Source organism: Cyprinodon tularosa, unplaced genomic scaffold, assembly GCF_016077235.1.
Source record: "Cyprinodon tularosa strain WSP-4 unplaced genomic scaffold, ASM1607723v1 ctg178, whole genome shotgun sequence".
NCBI lineage: Eukaryota > Metazoa > Chordata > Actinopteri > Cyprinodontiformes > Cyprinodontidae > Cyprinodon > Cyprinodon tularosa.
Window position 1 is genome coordinate 726,179 of NW_024038597.1, and position 21,515 is coordinate 747,693.

At 40.2% G+C, this 21,515-nt stretch overlaps 1 protein-coding gene across 1 annotated transcript in view; it reads right to left on the reverse strand.

Moving 5' to 3' along the window:
• tacr1a (tachykinin receptor 1a) overlaps positions 1-21,515 on the reverse strand; it is a 140,835-nt gene that overhangs the window by 13,613 nt on the left and 105,707 nt on the right. Inside the window, exon 3 of the mRNA XM_038281981.1 lies at positions 5,460-5,610. Coding sequence (XP_038137909.1) covers positions 5,460-5,610 — 151 coding nt within the window. The remainder of the gene's footprint in view (positions 1-5,459; positions 5,611-21,515) is intronic.

The following is a 21,515-nucleotide window of genomic DNA, read 5'->3' on the forward strand; positions in this document are numbered from 1 at the left end:
AGGAACATTTCATCTGCAGTGGGGTATCATTCAACAACCTCAAAACCCTGAATTTAGCTGCTAATTGCTTTTACTGATAACTTTCAGAGCTTATGTACCTACGTGGGGAAGGTCTGCCTATACAATTATAAAAGCCAGAATAAAAAAATTTAATCTTTTAGGCTAGAGGGCCTCGGTCCGATCACCCCAATCCTTTGCTTCCTACAAAAACTCTTTATCAATACCACTGATCACGTTAACCCCATTAATCTCGTTAATCTCATAAACTTTGGGAATATCGAAAATCCTAATTTCTAATTATTGGTCTTGTCTGTAGAAACATGCTGCTCAGATGCTTCTTCTTGGTTGAACAAGCAGCATCTGATTCTGTAAATCTACCAATCCAATGTAATTACATAATAACAAAAAACATCCTTTTAAAATCTTCCATTTAAACACTTTCTGAGTATTTGATGAATTAACTATTTGCTAAATGACAAATGCTATTGATTCTAAAGTGATACTAATGATCACAGATTGTTATTTTCTCCTTTCATTCCTGATTTTTGACTGAATTCGTAAACCAGGTTAGTGACCCACGCGTTCATAATCATCTTCTGCCAGGTTGACGTTTTTTACTAACCTGCTTTCTTCTAGCAGAGGTTCCTGCCTTAGATGCCCCAGCTGTTCACTGCAGAACCATCACTTAAAATAAACGCCTTTTGAGATATCGTACTATTTGTCTGCCTGGGATCTCTGTTCTGAGCTCTGACAGGTTTAATAGAAAGAATCATCGTTAATCAAGATGCCCCTGAAAGATTTTCTATATTTCTATCTGGTTTCAAAATTGATTAAATTGATGCTTCCAAACTTGTTAAAGCTACAGACAGTCATTGTGAATCTACTTAGTGCAGAACCTCCTTTTAGACAAATAACTGCTGGACTTTTAAGAGCAGGCTACAGCCTTGGGTAACTGAAACTATAAAAGATAATAATGATAATAACTGAACTTTATTGATCTCACATTGGAGAAATTTACCTCTGCAACCCCTTGGGGATTAAACCATCCCCTTGGAGAGAAGTGGGCTGCCATTGTGGGGCACCAGGAGAGCAATGGGGAGTTAAGGGTCTTGGTCAGAGATCCATAATGGCACCCTGTGGGAGTGAGTTTTGAACTCAAAACCTCAGGATTCCAAGCACTATGCCCTAAACACTAGTTACTACTATTTTATCTTTTAGAGTTTTATGAAATTCAAATGTTTTTTTTTGTTGCCTAATTTTTTCAACAGTACGCTGACAGGAAAGTGGGTATAAGAGAGGGGGAGAGACATGCGGCTCAGGACAACAGGTCGGATTCAAACCCGGGTCGGCTGCGTCGAGGACTAAGGCCTCCATACATGGGTCGTGCGCACCAACCACTGTGCCACCGAAGATATTGTGAGAAAACTGAACTTTTGGAGAAAACATCCAAAAGTGCACAAGTTACATCTCAAAGAGGTAACTCTCTTACCAAATTACATGTTAAAAAGAGAAATTCTATTTTGTCTGAGAATTCTGAATAACGCTGCCTCTGAAAAGAGGCCATGTTTGATACCATTATGAATATTGTGGCTCCTGATGTTCCAGTCAATACTAAAGCTGATATGCAATCAGCTTTTGACATTCTTTTTAGATGAGGCGGCTAATTTAAGGTCATCCATTTCTTTTTCACCTCTGTTTTGTCAAGAATATAGTATGAGTCATATTCTTTTAACCTGGCCCATTTTATTCCTGGCCCTTTGGGGGGCATGATTACTTTCATTGGTTGTATGAAACTGACTAAAAGCCAACTTGGTGTCTTCCCAGTTCATTGATTAATGAGTTTGCTTCCATTGGACCCTGTTTTTTAAATATTCTTAATCTTTCCCTTCAAATGGGCTTAGTTCCTGACATTTATAAACAAGCGATTGGTCATTTTAAAGAAATCTCATCTCAGTCTCTCCCTACCCTTGCTTAGAGGCTTTTACACAAACATTGTGTTTGCCAAAGCTTCTTGAAAAAGTTATGCTATAACAACTTTATCATTTTTCTGAAGAAAAAACAATAAATTGGACAATTTCCAGCCTGGGATTTGTGAACGTAACAGAAACGGTTTTACTTAAATTGTCCCGTGACATACTGATAGCAGCTAACTATGTAGATTATACAGTTTTAGATCTCCCTGACATTACCTCTGCTTTTGGCAGAGTTCATCAAGTTGTGCTGGTTGTGCTTTCACACTCGTGGTAGCATGAGACAGATTCTACAACCCACACAATTGGCTCAGGTAGTGCAGCTCATCAAGGATGGCACATCAATACGAGCTGTGGCAAGAAGGATTGCTGTGTCTGTCAGCCTAGTGTTCAGAGGCAGAAGGCACTACCAGAAGACTGGTCAGTACACCAGGAGCCATGGAGGAGGCCATAGGTGGGCAACAACCCAGGAGCAGGGCCGCTACCTCCTCCTTTGTACAAGGAGAAACAGAAGGAGCACCGCTAGAGCCCTGCAAAATGACCTTCAGCAGGCCACAAATGTGCATGTGTCTGCACAAACTCAAAGTGTCTACACAAAGACTCCATGAGGATGGCATGAGGGCCAGACTTCCACAAATCAGGGATGCTCTCACAGCCCAACACCATGCAGGCCGCTTGGCATTTGCCAGAAACCATCTGACATATGTGACTTAGTTTGGAGACATCGTGGAGAGCTATCTGCTGTCTGCAACATCCTTCAGCATTACCAGTCTGGTAGTGGACCAGTCATGGTGTGGGTTCACATTTCTTTGCACAACTCTTCATGTGCTTGCCACAGGTAGCATGAATGCCATTACTGATATGAGATCCTCAGTTTATTCTGGGTTTCTTCTAATGCAGGAGAGTGCTAGACCTCACATGGCTGGAGTGTGTCAGCAGTTCCTGCAAGATGAAGGCACTAAAGCTATGTACTGGCCTACCCATTCCTCAGACCTTAATTCGATTAAGCACATCTGGGAGATCATGCCTTGATCCATCCACCAATGTCACATTGCACCACAGACTGTTCAGGACTTTGCGGACACTTTAGTCCAGGTCAGGGAGGGAATCCCTCTGGAGACCATCCATCACCTCATCAAGCATGCCCAGGTGTTGTAGGGAAGTCTTGCAGGCAGGTGGGGGCCTCACACAATATCGAGCCTAATTTTGATCTGTTTAAACGGAATTACATCAAATTTCGATAGACTTGTGATGTGTTTCCACTGTAATTTTGTAATTGAGGGTGCTACCACTGTTGTTGGTGAGACGTATCATGTTCACTTCCTGTTTTGATTGCTCAGCTGCGTTGTTGTTAAGCCTATCTCTGTCTGAATAAGTTTTTTTTTTCAGTGATATCTCTGTATTTAACTAAATCTAACCGTCCAGCTGCACTTTTTTTACTGAGTACCTGTCGCTTTCACACATTTTTAATTCTGGTAGTAGGGAGCACCTAGCCTAGGCAAGCACTTGCTTAACACCGCTATGGCTTCTCTCTCTCCCACTCCTGACTCTTTTACCACTGTTTCTTCTTATTCTCCTCTCTCCTGCTCTCTGTGTCAGATGTGAAGCTATTCCTCTGCCTAATTTAGTGACAATGATATGTGTAATAAGTGTAGTATTTTTTTTAGCTTTGGAGGCGAGGGTGTCAGAATTAAAATTTCAGCTTCAGGCTGTTGAACATAGAAGAGTAAGAGAAGGGCCTCTTCTTAAGTGCCCGGAGCCACCAAGACCAGGGACGTCAATCAGTAAAATTATAAAAGATTTCTAAAGGAGTGAAAATAAAAATAACTCCAATTGGGGTAAAAGTTAAAACAATTATATGTGGTTTATTAAACATAAGATCACTTTCTTCAAAAAGTATTTTAGTTAATGATTTGATCTGTGATAATCACATGTATTTATGTTGCCTTACAGAAACATGGTTGCAGCAAAAGGATTATGTGAGCATAAATGAGGTATTTAAATTCTCACATACCGAGAAATTCTGAGAAATTAGGAGAAGTAGCAACCATCTTTTAGTCTGACTTACTGAAAGTTAATAATTACAAACCCTTATTAACCCTTAGTTTCCCTAATCCAAACTTCAAAGCCACAAATGCTGACATTGAAGGTTATAGCTTAAATTCAGCCTTTAATGCTATCTTAGATGCTATTGTCTTTGTTAAAAATGTGAATAGTCCCACACATTCTCATCTTCATACTTTAGACCTTGTGCTGACATATGGCATTGCATGTGAAGAAAAAATTGTATTTCCTTGAAACCCTGTCCTCTCTGAAGATAGATCAGTTTGTACATTTTTTAGCGTGCGCAGTGAAATAGCTCACGTTTTTATACACGCAAACCTTTGATAGATCCGGCCCTATGTATGCGCCCAAATGAAAAAATAGATAAAAAGTTCAGCGTTTTAGGAGATTCTGGGACATCAGGGCCCTAAAGGCACATTTTAGAGTCTCTATGCTGCAGTAAACAATTAATCGATTAATAAATTATTCGACGATTATTTCAATAATCAGGTTAATTGTTTCAGGCCTACTTAGCGTCGATGTCTCCAGTTTAAATTATAATTGTTTCTGCACTGAGCAGTGGTGCAGTGATTTATCTCCACTACCCTCACTCTCCCTGCCGGTCCAACGTGTTGCAGCAAAACTTACAGTTGGAGGAAAAAAATAAAGAGAAAACCTCTATTTATATGAACTCTTCACCGGCAAGATGAAAATGTTAATAGCTTCAGGCGCTTCGTTGGGTCGAAACAGACGATCACAGACTGATCACTGTCAGTGAACTGAAAATAAAACCGATGTGAGAGGCTGGCAGCAAGAAAGCTGGAAAATTTGGTGCATTCTAAGATGATTCAACTTTATAAAGAACAAATATTTAAAAAGGATGACATCGGGAGTAATTTAGGACAAAACTCTAAAAGCAGACTTTACATTGTCAATACTCATCTACTGATCACTACAGGTCTCTGAAAAACAAAAAGTCTGAATGGTTCAAAGACTCTAAATCATGTCATGAAAAGCACTGAAATCATAAAAAGAAGGCAGGCAGGAAAAATAAAGGAACAAAGGTTTAGTAGTTAGTTGAAGGGATCTCAGGAGGGCCGGAAAAAACATCTGCAGCACCAGATAACAGCTGCAAGTGCTTTGCTCCGATTTGTGGATTTATTATTCAATCTCAGGAGAAATTACAAAGGAAGAACAAAACAAGACTTTGAACAACTCTCTGCTGAAAGATGAAGAATGCCGGCGGATCTGAGGAACAATACTCATTCAGATAACATGTATGCAGAAAGGAAACAAACCAATGGGAGCCACAGGAGAAGAACTAGACTTAGAAAACGTTATGAATCCCACCCGTTTGAGCTTTACACAAGACAAACAAACAAAAAAATTATAATAATGAATAAAAATTTAAAGATAGTGGTTATAAAAAATAAAAATATTGCCTACCTTGCGTTTGGCAGTGAGCTGCTCCTTGTAGCGGTCAGAGGAGTCTCCTGGGATCTCACTGGCCCAGAGGTTCAGGCCCACCACCAGGTAAGCACAGCCCATCACCAGCAGCGGAAGGAAGTAGATCAGGATGGTCACACATACATGATACCTGCAACACAAATCCCTCTGGTCACACCTGAGCTATAGAGCTGAGGCTTCTCCTGTTCTGAATGCTTGTATAGCAACAGTCGTCCAGGTGTGGAGTGAGAACCTGGACATGATATACCGCTTCTTCTGTAACATAAATGCCTGTTTTTCCTACTTTATATTTATGTTTGAGAACAAAACTTTCTATCAAACAAACATCTCTAACTGTAAAATAGTGGGAGGATGTTTAGAATAAAAATAAAGGAAACTGATTTTGATCCTCTTCGAGGAGCCGATAACTAGGGATGCACGATATTGGGATTTTGGCCGATATCCGATATGCCGATATTTTAAAACTCATGTAGCCGATAACCGATATCGATACCGATGTTAAAGCTGGACAAAAATAAGTAGTCATTGAAAATAGCAGTTTTGTTATCCATTTCTGACACTTGGAAAAATAATACACTCAAATATATTTTCATATGCTGATATCAAATTGATTTTTAAAAACGCGGTATCGATCTATTTTACTTTCAAAATCTCGTGAAATTTCATCGTTCTGTTACAAACTCTCGTGATATTTTGCAAATTCTTGTGAGATTTTGTTAGTAAAATAGATCGATACCGCGTCAATATATCAACATATAAAAATATGGCAAAATTTCGTGAATTTTCGGGGGATTTCGTAGCCTAACGATGACATATAGCAATATTTCATTAGTAAAAGAGATTGATATGGTGTTTTTAAATGGCAATATATCAGCATATGAAGATATTGGGATATTTTAATGTATCAATATTTTTTCCCTCTTTAAAAGTTTTTAAGTCTGTAAAAAAGAAGTTTTTGAGGAAGAAGAAGAAGTAGTATTTATTTATTTTTTAGACTTTAGAAACTAAGAAGCTGATAAAATATCGGGTTAAATATCGGTGGGGTGGCCGATGTCCGATATTCAGTTTTAAGGCCGATACCGATAGGGGGCCGATTATATCCTGCATCCCTACTGATAACATATAGAGATGGAAGAATCAGAGACAGGATGCAAATAAAGGCAGGAACTTCAGTTCAAGGTTCATTCTGAGGTAAACATAAGATTCTATCTGACCTCTCTATGCATGACTGTGAGCTGCTTCAGTGATCCGCTGTGTAAATGAGTGAGGAAAACAAACATGCATCCTACAAGAAACACTTAGACATCTGGGATCTGTTTCCAGAAGCAGGTTTGATTTCCTGATTTAGTCAGGAGGTTTTTGTCGTAGTTTTGTGCATTCTAAAGAAAAAAAGTCACTAGGTCCGTTAGACAGATTAGGTTTTAAAAACTAACATTGCAATATTTATAGGGAAAAATTCTACAACTCAGTTGACAGGATAAGAGATAACTTGCTTTTGGTTTGTTTAATATGAGCGAGATGTTTTGTTTTTTGTTTTTTTTTTCGAACAGACAGTAAAAACAATCAAGAAAGAAAAGAAATTTGAATGAAACAAACTTAAGAATGAAAATATAAAACAAATTATGTTGCCCATGTGAGATGTAAATTTTATATTTTCTGTTCGAAAAGGAGCAGGTAGAAGATACATCTTATAATGTCCTGCCCCTTTCCTACTTGTCAATTTATCCTCAATTAAATGTCAAAACATCAAAAAACCATTCCACATGATGTTTAGCCATGTACAATTATTTTAAGTTCTATTTATGTCATCAATTACATTATAGACTATTAAACAGTCCTCTTAGATAGCGTATTTTGAAATGAGCTCGGTTTTAATCAGTTTATTAAATTGGTTTGCATTTTGAATTTTTTTAAACTCGTCATTAAATCCATTCCAGACATTTACTCCACACACAGATAAACAAAAACTCTTCCTGGTTGTTCTAAAGTGTTGTTTTTTAAAGTATCCTTCACCTCTTAGATCATAACCCCCTTCTCTGTCACCAAACATGTCCTGTATATTGTGTGGAAGTTTTTGATTTCGGACCTTAAACATGAATTGTGAAGTTCTAAATATTACCAGGTCCCAGAATTTCAGTATATTTGATTTGATAAATAACTGGTTTGTGTGTTCCCAGTATCCCACTTTAGGTAGTATTCGGATTGATTTCTTTTGTAAAACGTATAATGTCTGTAAATTTGTTTTGTATGTATTCCCCCAAACTTCCACACAATATGTTAAATGTGGTACAATGAGTGTGTTGTACAGAATAAACAAAGATTTGTAATCCAGGACGAAACTAATTCTTCTTATAACAGCAACACTTTTGGCTATTTTAGATTTTCCTAGGCTGTTGATAATTTTAAAAAATTAATTTATCTATAGTACATGAATAAATGAAATTATTTTCAGATTACACATCAATATATTAATTAATTTTGCGGGAAAAATAAATTATTTTAGGATTAGGATTTACTCCTAATGATAATCCTAGTGATAACAACCTACTAAGCCACAATCTGAAGCCATTCTATGGGAATGATAAGCTCTAAAAACGACCATTTATTGGGATAACAGCTGGAAACAGCCACTTAGTATTTACTAGGGATGGGACGGTTTATGAAAACCGTCCGAACCGTTCGGTTCGACTGTCTCGGTTCGGTTCGCGTGTGTTGCTGCTCCTTTTTCTCATAGGTGAAGCGTTTACACTCCAGAGCAGAAGGTGGCGGTACTGCGACCAAAGCCAACCACCAGTAGTAAACAAGAAGAAGAAGAAGCGAAGCAGCTTAGCCGGGTGTAGCAGAAAAAAATCAGTTGTTGTGGAGAATTGTGTGGGTATGGCGAGTGGGAAAGAACAGGAGTTGGAAGACGCGCCTGCAGCACTTTATAGGTCTGCTGTATGGGACCACTTTGCATTTAGAGTGACCTACGATGACGGCGGAAAGAAAGTGGTGGATAAAAGTGCAACAGTGTGCAAGCCTTGTGCAACACGTTTTGTTTATGCTAACAGCAACATGACCAACATGTCATGCTAACCCTGAAATCCCTCATACTCCGTCCGCTCCAGACCGGCTGCTCAAAGCAAAGCCTACAGCCTCCACTGTGGCTCCCGTCCGCTCCGCTCTGAGTTCCTTGGAAATTGTAGAGGGCATGCGCCAGATGATTAAAGTCAAAGCAGCAAAACATACGGAAATGTTAAAAATGATTACAATTTATTATTTTTTGGGCATTTTTTCATTAATTTCATTAATTTTTATGGGATTTCGTGGGTAACAATCAACATACACCGAACCGAACCGAAAACCGTGACCACGAAACCATGAACCGAACCGAACCATTGATTTAGTGAACCGTTCCATCCCTAGTATTTACTGTGTGATGGAAGACAGAATTGAAACAAGGAGGAACCCCATGGCGTGATGAACAAGTCTGACCTGTTTGAACAAAGTTTTTAGACTTTGTCCGTTTCTCAACATGCGTTCCTGTCATCAGACTCAGCCAGAGCACTTTTCCAGTTGCAGAGAACGGCAGACCGCGAACGCACCAAATCCCGGGATGTTGCATCAGAGTAGACTTGTCCGTTCTGGAGATTGACAGCTGTCCCAGCATGCACTGCGGCAGCAGCAGCTTTCAGTGGAGCGCTCCATTGAAAGTAAAAAGTTCTCTTGTCTGTTGCTCTTGTTCAATAAATGTACGTTTTAAGATCATTTGAGGTGAGAATATTATACTTTAAAGCGCTGGCTCTGATGACAGGCAGTTACTCCATTGAAACTGAGCCAGAATCACAGGCGTAAATGCAACGTTCCAGGCTGCATGGAGAAAGGGGAACATTTTCAGTCTTCTTAAGAATCCGAAGACTCGACAGGAATGGGTTATTTTTGTCTATCAGATGATCCCTGCAAAGTTTGATGCTTAGCTGTTCATTTGCTATAAGCATTTTACCAAAGACGGCTTTTAAAATCTTGGACAGTTCAAAGCAGGATTTGCTGAACTTCTTTTACTGAAATAAGGAGCTGTTCCGACCGTAAGGCCATCACAACTGCAAGCTGGAAGTATGATTCTGTTGCTAAGCTGTTGATAGCAATGCTAGCATATCTATGATGACCAGATTTGGGTTTCTGAAAAGGAGGACACTGTTTTTTGGGGGGGGGGTGGTATGAAGTCCGATTGCTGGGTTGCTGACTGGACCGGACCTCAGCAGAGAGCCATGAGCCACCCATCCTCAGCCGGAGGAGGGGGTCTGGGGGCCAGTAAGGCAGGCGGGGGATAGCACAGGGCCGCCGATGTCCAGTCTACCGTCACCGGGTTGGGTTCGGTCATCCCGTACCCTGCTGGCTCCCCGCCCGCCTCCGCCGGAATTCCCACACCAGCCAAGGAAGTTGACGTCTCGGTTCGAGTGCCAGGTGCGTTTCGACTACATGCTGCGCTGTAGTCGACCAAAATCCTGGACAATTTTGAAATTCCTCCCCGGACATTTTTTAGGCATGAAAAGTAGGGATCTGGTCACCCTACCATCTCAACAATCTGATGTTTTAGTGAGTGAGTTCTTGTTGCTATGATACGTCTTTGCTCAGCAGCTTGGCTCGTTGTCAACCAACCAATCAGAGCACAGCTCATCTAAATATTAATGATCAAACCATAAAAGGAAGAAAACCTGTCGTTTCATTGTAGGGCTTTTAAGCAGGCTGCATTAAAGCTCATAGAACAGCTAATATGCCATTTTCAGCCCAACCAATGTTACACATCCTATTCAGAGACCTGAAGGACCAGATACCCTATAGAACCATTCTATTTTTATTCAGAGTTCTGGTTTTAAATCTGAGTTTGTTAAACCCGCTTCGTTAAACAGGCCCCTGTGACTCATATAAATAAAATCCTTAATTTTCCTTCAGTCCATTTTCAAAACATCCCTTACATACATCAGAAAATCCATAATTAGTTACAATAGATGAAAAACTAAAAACTGTAAATAAAGCTGAACCTAAACAGGAAGCAGGATACCAGAGACAAATAAACAGGGACCTGAACTTTAGCCATGAACAGAGTCACTGACCCTCCTGCCCAGAACCTCTAGTTTACTTCGTAGCTAATATGGTCTCTGTTTGAGGTCGTGTCAGTGGCATCGGTACTCCCTGTTCATTAAACGGCTCTGAAAGCAGTACTCCAGCTGCAGGAGCACGGATACAGACATAAAGGTCTTTGTCAGAATCTGAATCAGAGCCTGTTGATGTGTTTAGACACAGTTTGTCTTTGTTATTCTGTTTAATATGAGGAGCCAGTCACAGCTTCTCAACAATGACTGTCCAATGAATTAACTTCCTTTATGGAATAATTAAATATGACAGTTAAAGTATTCAGCTAATGATCTGCTTATCTGTCATGGACACACTGTGTGATCCTACTTTCTCAGGGGAAAGTCTCGCTCTGCAAGGAGCGTGTGCTTTAAAACACGCTTTCTGGGCTTTAGACATGTATGTTTTGAATAACAGTTCAGAAGATAAATAGGCCTTGACTTTGGGAACCCCCCCCCGTTCCACTTCTAAAGTGCTCAAAATAAAGAAAAGCTTATCAGCCTGTTTTCAAGGCAATTAAACATAATTATGTTAATTCCTGCTAAGCATCCAGGAGCACAGAACAAATCAAAGCTGCAATGATGACATGCTGGGGTGAGCTCGCACCGACAATAAAAGCATGAGCAGTAGCAAGCTGAAGTGAAGCAAAACACTTTGTCCAACCTTCAACTGAAGAGTCACATTTTCACTTTAAACGTGCAAATGTAGACAGACATGGCTGCTTCACAGGGAAGGGCGTTTTCAACCATGGTCACAGGCAAGGGCGTAGGAATACGTTTACTATTGGGGGGGACACATGTCGGAAATCTGAGATTCGTATTCAACAGAAACATATCGTAAGTACGCTACTTAAAAAAAAGGCTATTTAATCTTTTACTTTATTCCTTTATAAATGTGTTTGCAAAAATAATGCATTTAAAATTTACATAATGCATTTGTTCATAAGATGTGAGCATATCACCAAACAAAATGACTGGAGTCTTTTACTAAGCAAAGTGAGATGTATTTCAAGGGCTTCAGCCCTTGGCATATTTAGTGTCCGCATACGCACTAGAAAATCAAAACAATTCAGTAGGCCACAGAAGTGCAAAGTTTGATATGTTTTATTTTGTCAAACTTGAAATAATGGTCAAAAATGAATTTATATAGGTTGACTGACAGAGGGAGATGACAGTGTGTTGAAGAATTATGGACAGGGCGCTTTGAAGCATCTGGTTCAAAAACGCATTATCAACCTTTGGTAGAAATCCATCCATCCTTCCATTTTCTGTACACCCTGTCCCTTAGTGGGGTCGGGAGGTGCTGGTGCGGGGTCCACCCTAGACAGGTGGCCAGTCTGTCCAGACCTTTGGTAGAAATGGCGCCTTTAATTCCAGTTTGCAGTACAGAACAGAGAAAACTACAGAGTTGTCAATGTTGTGTTAATCTGTTTATAGTGTAAAAAGAGGAGCCAGCAGTTTATTTGAGGAAATAAAGGTGCAGAAGTTAATTAGTTGGTTAATTAGTGGTTGTGCAGCACTCCGCTGCACAACCAATGCGGCCGCCGCTGCTAAGAATTAAAATTCATTCTCCCTGTGGTTTTAACTAACGATCAGGAGCACGGCAGGTATAACATCTGTCCATTTCGGCGAATCAAAACCATGCAAAACATAAAAAATCCTCGTAAAACGCACGCCCAGACCGGGCTAATTTCAACACAAGTTGTGTTAGGTGACTGTTACTCACACTGACGTTTCTCTTTTAAAAAAATCTGAGTAAGTCCTACTGCTGTTTCAGCCTTTTAGTTGGTGGTGGCATTGTAATGAAATGAGATATAAAAAAAAATATATAAAAAAAACATTTTGGCTAGCGTGGCAAACGTCTAGAGAAAGTTAGCAGTTAAATATTGGATGAGTGATCAGCCCAAGACTACGGAAGAGGACAGGGCCATTGAAAAAAAAAAAAAGTTAAGTGATTTTTACATTTTATTTCAGTTTAATACGGGAAAAAGGTCAGAATTCGGACTTTTTTTTCTCAGAATTAAGACTATTTTTCTCAGAATTCTGACTTTTTTTCTCAGAATTTAGGATCTTAATGTAGATGGGCACCATGAAGGAAGAGATGTGGAGCACTCGGCTTCAGTGACAAAGATGTGAGTTGTTTGAGAGAGCCAGTGACACATTGGTGGAAAATGACAGAATTAGGCAACTTTTGACGTGCCCGAGGGCTCCCCTCATTAATGGAGGAGCAGAAGGTCATTAAAACAAGAGAGCTAGTCTCTAAAACAGACATGGCTATGGCTGGATGCTAACATGTTTGTTGTTAAACATACTTTTGTTATATTACATTTGTGTTGTGTTTTCCAAATAGTGTAGAAAATTAATGGTGGGTTTATAATGTTTACCTTTTATGAGCAGGACAGGAAGCAGAGAAGTGTAGCATTACCTCCAATTAGCTAAACTCATAATTATGAAGTTATTCAACAAATTCCTCAAGTAAAAAAGTGCAACTTTTATTTTTTCTTTCTTTTTTTTCTTTTTTTTTTACCAGATTTGTTGAATAATTTCAAAATTATGTATTCCTTCCAAATTTCCAAATCTGAAGAATTTTTTAAACCAATATCTACATTATTTAACATTTAGTTTATGTTTTAGCAGTACTTCCTGTTATATTTCTTTAAACGTATATTTTACATTTTCTTGCACAGCAAGCTCAGCAGATTTGAAATTGTGTGCTTGTGTAAACACAAGTAGTCAATCTTTACTCTAAACATATATTCTGGTTATTTTTTAGTTAGACCTTCTTGTTTTTATATATCTGTATAGTACCCCCCCCCCCCCCCCCCCCCCAAAAAAAATAAAAACACTGTAAATTGATTAGAAATATTTACGACGGAGTATAAGGGCCACACATGAAGAGAAAAAATATTTTTGCCATGACGAGATTAAACTCGACATGTCGACTTTAAAGTCAACACGTCGAGTTTAATCTCGTCATGGCAAAAATATTTTTTCTCTTCATGTGTGGATTGAAAGTAAAAAGTTCTCTTGTCTGTTGCTCTTGTTCAATAAATGTACGTTTTAAGATCATTTGAGGTGAGAATATTATACTTTAAAGCGCTGGCTCTGATGACAGGCAGTTACTCCATTGAAACTGAGCCAGAATCACGGGCGTAAATGCAGCGTTCCAGGCTGCATGGAGAAAGGGGAACATTTTCAGTCTTCTTAAGAATCCGAAGACTCGACAGGAATGGGTTATTTTTGTCTATCAGATGATCCCTGCAAAGTTTGATGCTTAGCTGTTCATTTGCTATAAGCATTTTACCAAAGACGGCTTTTAAAATCTTGGACAGTTCAAAGCAGGATTTGCTGAACTTCTTTTACTGAAATAAGGAGCTGTTCCGACCGTAAGGCCATCACAACTGCAAGCTGGAAGTATGATTCTGTTGCTAAGCTGTTGATAGCAATGCTAGCATATCTATGATGACCAGATTTGGGTTTCTGAAAAGGAGGACACTGTTTTTTGGGGGGGGGGTGGTATGAAGTCCGATTGCTGGGTTGCTGACTGGACCGGACCTCAGCAGAGAGCCATGAGCCACCCATCCTCAGCCGGAGGAGGGGGTCTGGGGGCCAGTAAGGCAGGCGGGGGATAGCACAGGGCCGCCGATGTCCAGTCTACCGTCACCGGGTTGGGTTCGGTCATCCCGTACCCTGCTGGCTCCCCGCCCGCCTCCGCCGGAGTTCCCAGACCAGCCAAGGAAGTTGACGTCTCGGTTCGAGTGCCAGGTGCGTTTCGACTACATGCTGCGCTGTAGTCGACCAAAATCCTGGACAATTTTGAAATTCCTCCCCGGACATTTTTTAGGCATGAAAAGTAGGGATCTGGTCACCCTACCATCTCAACAATCTGATGTTTTAGTGAGTGAGTTCTTGTTGCTATGATACGTCTTTGCTCAGCAGCTTGGCTCGTTGTCAACCAACCAATCAGAGCACAGCTCATCTAAATATTCATGATCAAACCATAAAAGGAAGAAAACCTGTCGTTTCATTGTAGGGCTTTTAAGCAGGCTGCATTAAAGCTCATAGAACAGCTAATATGCCATTTTCAGCCCAACCAATGTTACACATCCTATTCAGAGACCTGAAGGACCAGATACCCTATAGAACCATTCTATTTTTATTCATTTTATGGCCCTAATACTCCGTCGTAAATATTAATCATCTGTCAGATTTCTGAGAAAAAAGTCAGAATTCTGAGATTAAAGTCAGAATTTTGAGAAAAAAAGTCAGAATTCTGAGAAAAAAGTCAGAAGAAAAAAGTCAGAATTCTGAAAAAAGTCAGAATTCTGACTTTTTCCCCCATGTTAAACTAAAAAAAAAATGTAAAAATCAGTTAACTTTTTTTTTCCAGTGGCCCTAATCCTCTTCCGTACAAGACTAAGATGACTAAACCAAAAAGATTCAGTTTCATATTATGAAAGTGAACTGACAACAAGACGTTATAAATAGGCAATATTCATAGCAGCATCCCGACAGACCATTTTACCTCATTCACAAGTTTCTGACTTCTGTGTCGCCGTTTCCCTCCCTTCTGAGAGCTCAAACACTCAGCAGTTCAGAGAGGGGAGGGGGAGTACAGTGACGTAACGCTATGCTGCGCCTTCAAAATAAAAGCACGCTAGTTAAAAAAATGTCAAAATCTAATATTTTGCGGTACAATTTTTGGGGGGGACATATCCACCTGGCTTTTATATTGGGGGGGACATGTCCCCCAAGTCCCCCCCGCTTCCTACGCCGCTGGTCACAGGTCATCGGGGTCAAAATAGCTACAAACGCCGCAGCCAGCGGATTAAGTGATAATTTTAACTAACTAACTTCTGCCTGATTTGCTTTTAAGTGCTTCATATTCAGAAAATAGAACATTTGAGTTTCTCAATAAAATGGTTTAATAAAATTTTTCCAAGCCTTGGAAAAATGTTTGTTTGAGTTTTTATCTTTTATTTCATAACATTACAGCCTTTACAGCATTTGTGGCAATAACTTTTGGTTTTAATGGCACCTAACTTTCTGTTACCTGCAGTTTCCACTTTCACTCGTCACATATTGGCATAGAAATTACAGAAGGTGCAAAACAAGGAGGAAAAAAAGTGCATTAAGGATAATGCCAAGATATCCAAGGCAGCACGTTTCACTCTAGTGAGCTTCATATTCCTCTTCTATTCGTTTGGCTTGAGTCCGAGTAGCGCCACCTCACTGCGGAGCTGAGTCCCGCCTGGTTTTTAGACGTACAGTGTGAGCAGGTAGATCGCAGCAGAGCGTCGTGCTGCACAGACATCGTGAGCTGTGAACTCACACTGTACGACAAAACCCTGCGGTTTCAACCCAAAGTGTGAGCTGTAGCTGCGGGCAACGATTGAAAAAATCGCAAAGTGTATACCCGACTTAAAGCGGCAAATATCGTGCAGCAGATTAGACACATTATGTCATGGTCTTGGTTCTGTTGTTCTTTACTTTGCTCCTTGTTTTCTAGATTTATTGGTTTAATTCCAGTTTTGTTGTAATTTCTAGATTTAAGTTAGTTCTCATGTTTTTCTGTTGTTTTCCTCTGTTGCCTTCTTGTGTGTGTGTGTTCCTTTCCCCTTGGCTCCCTCGTTGTCTCCTCTCACACCTGCTCCTTGTCTGCTCGTTAGCCCTCCCTTTGTCTCTGTCAGCTATATCTACTCTCCCTCTGCTCTCACTCTTTGTTGGTTCCTTGTCTTTGCTGTCCTCCCATGCTGTTGTCCACCTACCCCGTCTCTCCCTGGCTCCTAGTGTTTGGTTTCCACAGATGCCTCCATAGTTGTGGTTTGCTTTTCTTTATTAGTTGGATTTTTGCTTTCCTGCCTTTGTTTACTTTTTCCTTCGATTTAATCCACAAGAAATCACCTCAGCCTCTCTGCCTCACAACCAACCCTGACACATTATGTGACATTAACTCCTGGATAAACAATATAATAATGAATGCTTACTATATAAGCCCACATAGTCCTTTTTTTATAGTTGGATAATACAATTAAAGCCAGCGCTGCCGTACAAAGCTTATAGAAGACTTTTACGAAACAGATTTGTTTTCTGTTTTTTTTTTTTTTTGGTCCTCTTTGAACAGTTTAGGTTGCCGACCCCTGTAATAGTAGAAGAGGTAGTAGTATTATTATGAGTCTTAGAAGTGAAAGAGAAAGATTTCAGTTCTTTAACACTGTATTTAACTAGTTAACTAAAAATAGAAATAAAACAAGAACAGATTGGTGCTGAAAGTGACAAATCAGCAAGCTCTCCAATTTTTCACCAGCAGTAACTCTACAGAGGATGTCACCCTCTGCCCACTGCTCCAGAAAATGAGCCCATTCTGGTTGACTGAGTGGAAACAAAACTCCAGATGCAGGCTGGCTTTAATATTCAGCTTCCTCACAGTCACGTCTGCTTTCCTCCTCTAGTTTGCTCGGGCCTGGCAGGTAGAGAGCTAATGTAGCTTCGCCAATTAAAACATTAAACCAGATATTAACAGACATGGATGATTCCACTCCAGAGCTCTAACTGGTGTTCAGATGCTTCTATGATCTGTTCATTTCTGTCCAGCGACTGATCCAGGTGTCTACTGGAGAAACTGATACATAAACAGCCTCATTATGTTTGATTAGCTTCGTTCATTTATTCATTATTTAATTAAAAACCAATAGATATAAGGCTGGATTCTTGACTACAGAGAACAAAATGCTTTCTCTCAATCAGACATCAATAAATATGCTGCTAGTATCAAATGTTTGCTGTTGATTGTTTGGGAGAGATTATGTTTCCACTAAAGCTGCAAGTAATGATTATTTTGCAAATCAATTAATCTGTTTATATTTTTAATTATTAATTAATAATTAGATAGCCAAAGGTTCCTTAAAGAAGATGTTTATGATTGACTTCCGGCTGAATGGCGGTGGAGTAGGTTGTGTCTTGGCGTGCTCCTGCGGGGTTAGCTGTTTTTTGTTCGATTATTACCTGGCACTTTTTCTCGACTTCGACTTCAAGCGAAACGTAACCTATACAGTGAACACCATCTTTCTTTTTTGGATACTAAAATGCCACCGAAGCCTGTTAAAGGAGGAAATTATATTCAGTCCCACCTGCGTCCGGGTCCTCGTGGTGAGTCCTCGACCTGTGCTGAGTCGTCTCCCGGGCCGGGGGCAGCGGCTTGTCCCGCTCCAATTAGTGATACCAGCAGTCTTAAACAGGAGCTGCTTGCGGCTCTCCGGGAGGACTTTACCGCTATACTTAAAGCAGAGTTTCATGCTGTTCTTGGTGAAAGTTTTTCATCGATTAAATCCGAGCTGCTATCCTTCAAGAAGGAACTGTCCTCTGGTCTCACTGCGGTGCAGGAGAGTTTTACTGGCCTAAACGTAACGGTTGCTGAGATAGAGAAATCCCTGTCCACCTGCACTGATGACATCGTTAGCCTCCGGAAGACAGTAGACAGCCTTACTAAAACTGTGGCACAGTTGGAGGATAAATGTGATGACTTGGAATCCCGGTCCCGGCGTCAGAACATCCGCATCATTGGAGTCCCGGAGGATGACCCTTTGTCGGCCTCGACGGCTGCGGTCTCTCGGCTGCTGAAGGAAGCCTTCGGTTTTGCCGAGGAACCGCTGGTAGAGCGTGCTCACCGTATCCCGATTCCCAAACCCAAGGCAGGTGAACGCCCTCGCCCCATCGTAGCTAAGCTACATTACTACACTGACTGTGTGAAAATCCTGTCGAAGGCAAGGGAGCTGCAGCGGATCAAGATGAACGGTATGACTATCTTCGTTTTCCCTGATTATACTGTCAGGACGGCCCGAGCACGAGCAGCCTTTACAGACTGCCGTCGCCGGCTCCGTGGCATTGAGGGGGTCCGGTTCGGCTTGCTTCATCCGGCCCGGTTGCGGATTACCCACGGTGGAACTACGCGAGTTTTCACATCTCCGGAGGAGGCCAATATCTACATCGGATCTATTACCAAATGAGAACTATAATTACAAAGATTTGTTTCACATTCTGGCGACCTTGTTTGGTCTGGTTAAGTAATATTTTCACATTAAGGAGAAATGGGAAGTAGGAGAGGAAAAACAGAAAAAAAAAAAAAAAAAAAAGTGAGAAGGAAAAAACAGACTGTTTCGAAATGGTTGCAGTTTACTTGTGTATTTCAAATATTGGATGTTTTCTGTAGGTGTTGTTGATTTCCTAGAAGAGTGCATATTGAATATTTAAAAAAATAATTTTTTTCTATTCTGCTGATTCTGCAGGACTCGCCTAGTATCACAGGGAGTTTTTTTTTTTTTTTTTGTTGCGCTGTTCGGCTGTAAGAATAAGTTTTCTAGTGGCTCCTGTTGGAGTCTGCACGGTCCCTTCATTTGGGGAGGGGCAGAGTGCAAGCAAGGGGTGGGGGAAAATATCTGTTGTTGTTTTTTTTTTTTTTTTTTTTTTTTTTTGTTCCTTCTTGGGGATGGAGGGGGTGGCAATATCTTTCAACTTCTGTTATAAACAAGTGGTCACATGTCCGTTGATTTGAAAGCTTCTTCAGCTCCTGTTAGATTCCTGAGTTGGAATGTCAAAGGTCTTAATAGTCCAGTGAAGAGATCTAAAATAAACTCTCATCTGAAGCGCCTAGACCCTGATATAGTATTTTTACAGGAAACACATCTGCAGAATGGACATTGGTCCAAGCTCAAATATTCATGGGTTGGGGAGATTTACCACTCGGGCTTCAACTCTAAAGCTAGAGGAGTAGCCATATTATTCAATAAGAGGGTTCATTTCACAGCATCAAAAGTAGTGCAAGACACGAACGGCAGATTTCTTATAATTGCAGGTACTCTGTTCCATACCCCTGTCTTATTAGTGAACATTTATGCACCAAACTTTGATAATCCTGATTTTATAAATAATCTATTTAGCACATTTCCTTTTCTTGACTCTCACTTGTTGATTCTAGCTGGGGACTTAAACTGTGTAATGAACCCAGTATTAGATCGCTCTTCATCTCGACCCTTTACGCAGTCAAATATGTCTAAATCTATTTCGGATTTTATGACCCAAAATGGATATGTAGATCCATGGAGGGCACGTAACCGATTAACAAAGACGTATTCTTTGTTGGAGATTTAATAGTCTCTTGTTATCAGATGAAACTTTCAATAAATTGATCCTATCAACAATTGATGATTTCTTTACGTTTAACAAAAGCGACACAGTTTCTTTCTCATTATTATGGGAAACATTAAAAGCCTATCTTTGGGGTCAGATTATCTCTTTTTCAGCTAATTTTACTAAAAATAGACATGCTAAGATATCAGAAATATCATCAAAAATTCAGAAAATCGACAAGCAAAATGCCACTAATCCGTCACTCGCTTTACTGAAGCAACGACTGGATCTTCAAACTGAACTTGATCTCCTAACAACTTCTGATGCGGAGCGTCTCTTGATTCGATCTCGAGCCTCTTTTTATGAGCATGGAGAAAAACCAAGTAGGCTCCTGGCGCATCAACTGAAACGAAAAGCTAGCTCTCGCACAATATCACAAATCAAAGATCAATTAGGCAATCTCGTTTCCGATCCTGTTTCAGTGATATTTTTAAGAAATTTTATTGTAATCTGTATAAATCTGAACTACAATCCGGTTCGGATGAGCTATTTGCCTTTCTTCAGAATATTGACATCCCGAGGATAAATAAATTGGTTTCTGACCAACTTGATGCGCCCATTACATTGGAAGAAATTTTTACATCAATCAATAATATGCAGAGTGGTAAGGCTGGATGGATGGATTTCCTGCCGAATTTTATAAGAAATTCAAAGATAAGATGGCCCCTCTTCTTCTCGAGGTCTATAATGAGTCGTTAGGGCGTGGCCTGTTGCCCCCCACCTTGGCTCAGGCTTCAATCTCTCTCCTGTTGAAGAAGGATAAAGATCCCACTGCTTGAGAATCTTATAGGCCCCTGTCGCTCTTAAATGTGGATTTTAAGATTTTAGCTAAAATACTTGCTACTCGGCTTGAGAAGGTGCTTCCTCAGATTATTTCACATGAACAGAATGGATTAATCAAAGGTCGTCATTTGTTCTTTAATATTCGTACAGTATTGAATGCAATTTTTTCAGTTCATTCCCCCACGTCTCCGGAGGTGATCATTTCTCTCGACGCCGAGAAAGCCTTTGATCGAGTGGAATGGGAGTACCTGTTTGCCGTTCTTGATGGGTTTGGTTTTGGTGGGAGGTTTTTGGCCTGGATCAAACTACTATATTCATCTCCTCAAGCTTGTATTATCACTAACTCCGTCCAATCTGATTATTTTCCATTGGGACGTGGTACTAGACAGGGTTGTCCTCTTTCTCCTCTCTTGTTTGCGTTAGCCATTGAACCTCTTTCTGCTGCGCTAAGATCCCTTTCTTCTTTTCATGGAATTATTCGCTCTGGTGTTGAACTTAAGCTCTCCTTATATGCAGACGACCTTCTCTTATATGTTTCGGATCCCTTACACAGTCTTCCTCCAATTTTGGATTTTCTTGAAAAGTTTGGATCTTTCTCTGGCTACAAAATAAATTTGCTTAAAAGTGAATGCTACCCAGTAAATTCATTGGCTTTGGAACTTGGGCAAAATGACATTCCTTTTAGACTCAGCCCTTCGGGGTTTAGGTACTTGGGAATTAATATTACTCGTACTCTGCCTTCAATGTTTTCTCAGAATTTTGCCCCCCTAGTCTCTCAAATCGCATCAGATTTTCGGAGATGGAACTCTCTTCCTCTTTCACTAATTGGCAGAATTAATGTTATTAAAATGAATGTTCTACCTAGATTTCTTTTTTTATTTCAATGTATCCCTTTATTCTTGCCTAAACAGTTCTTCAAGTCCCTGGATCAGATGGTTTCTTCATTTTTATGGAA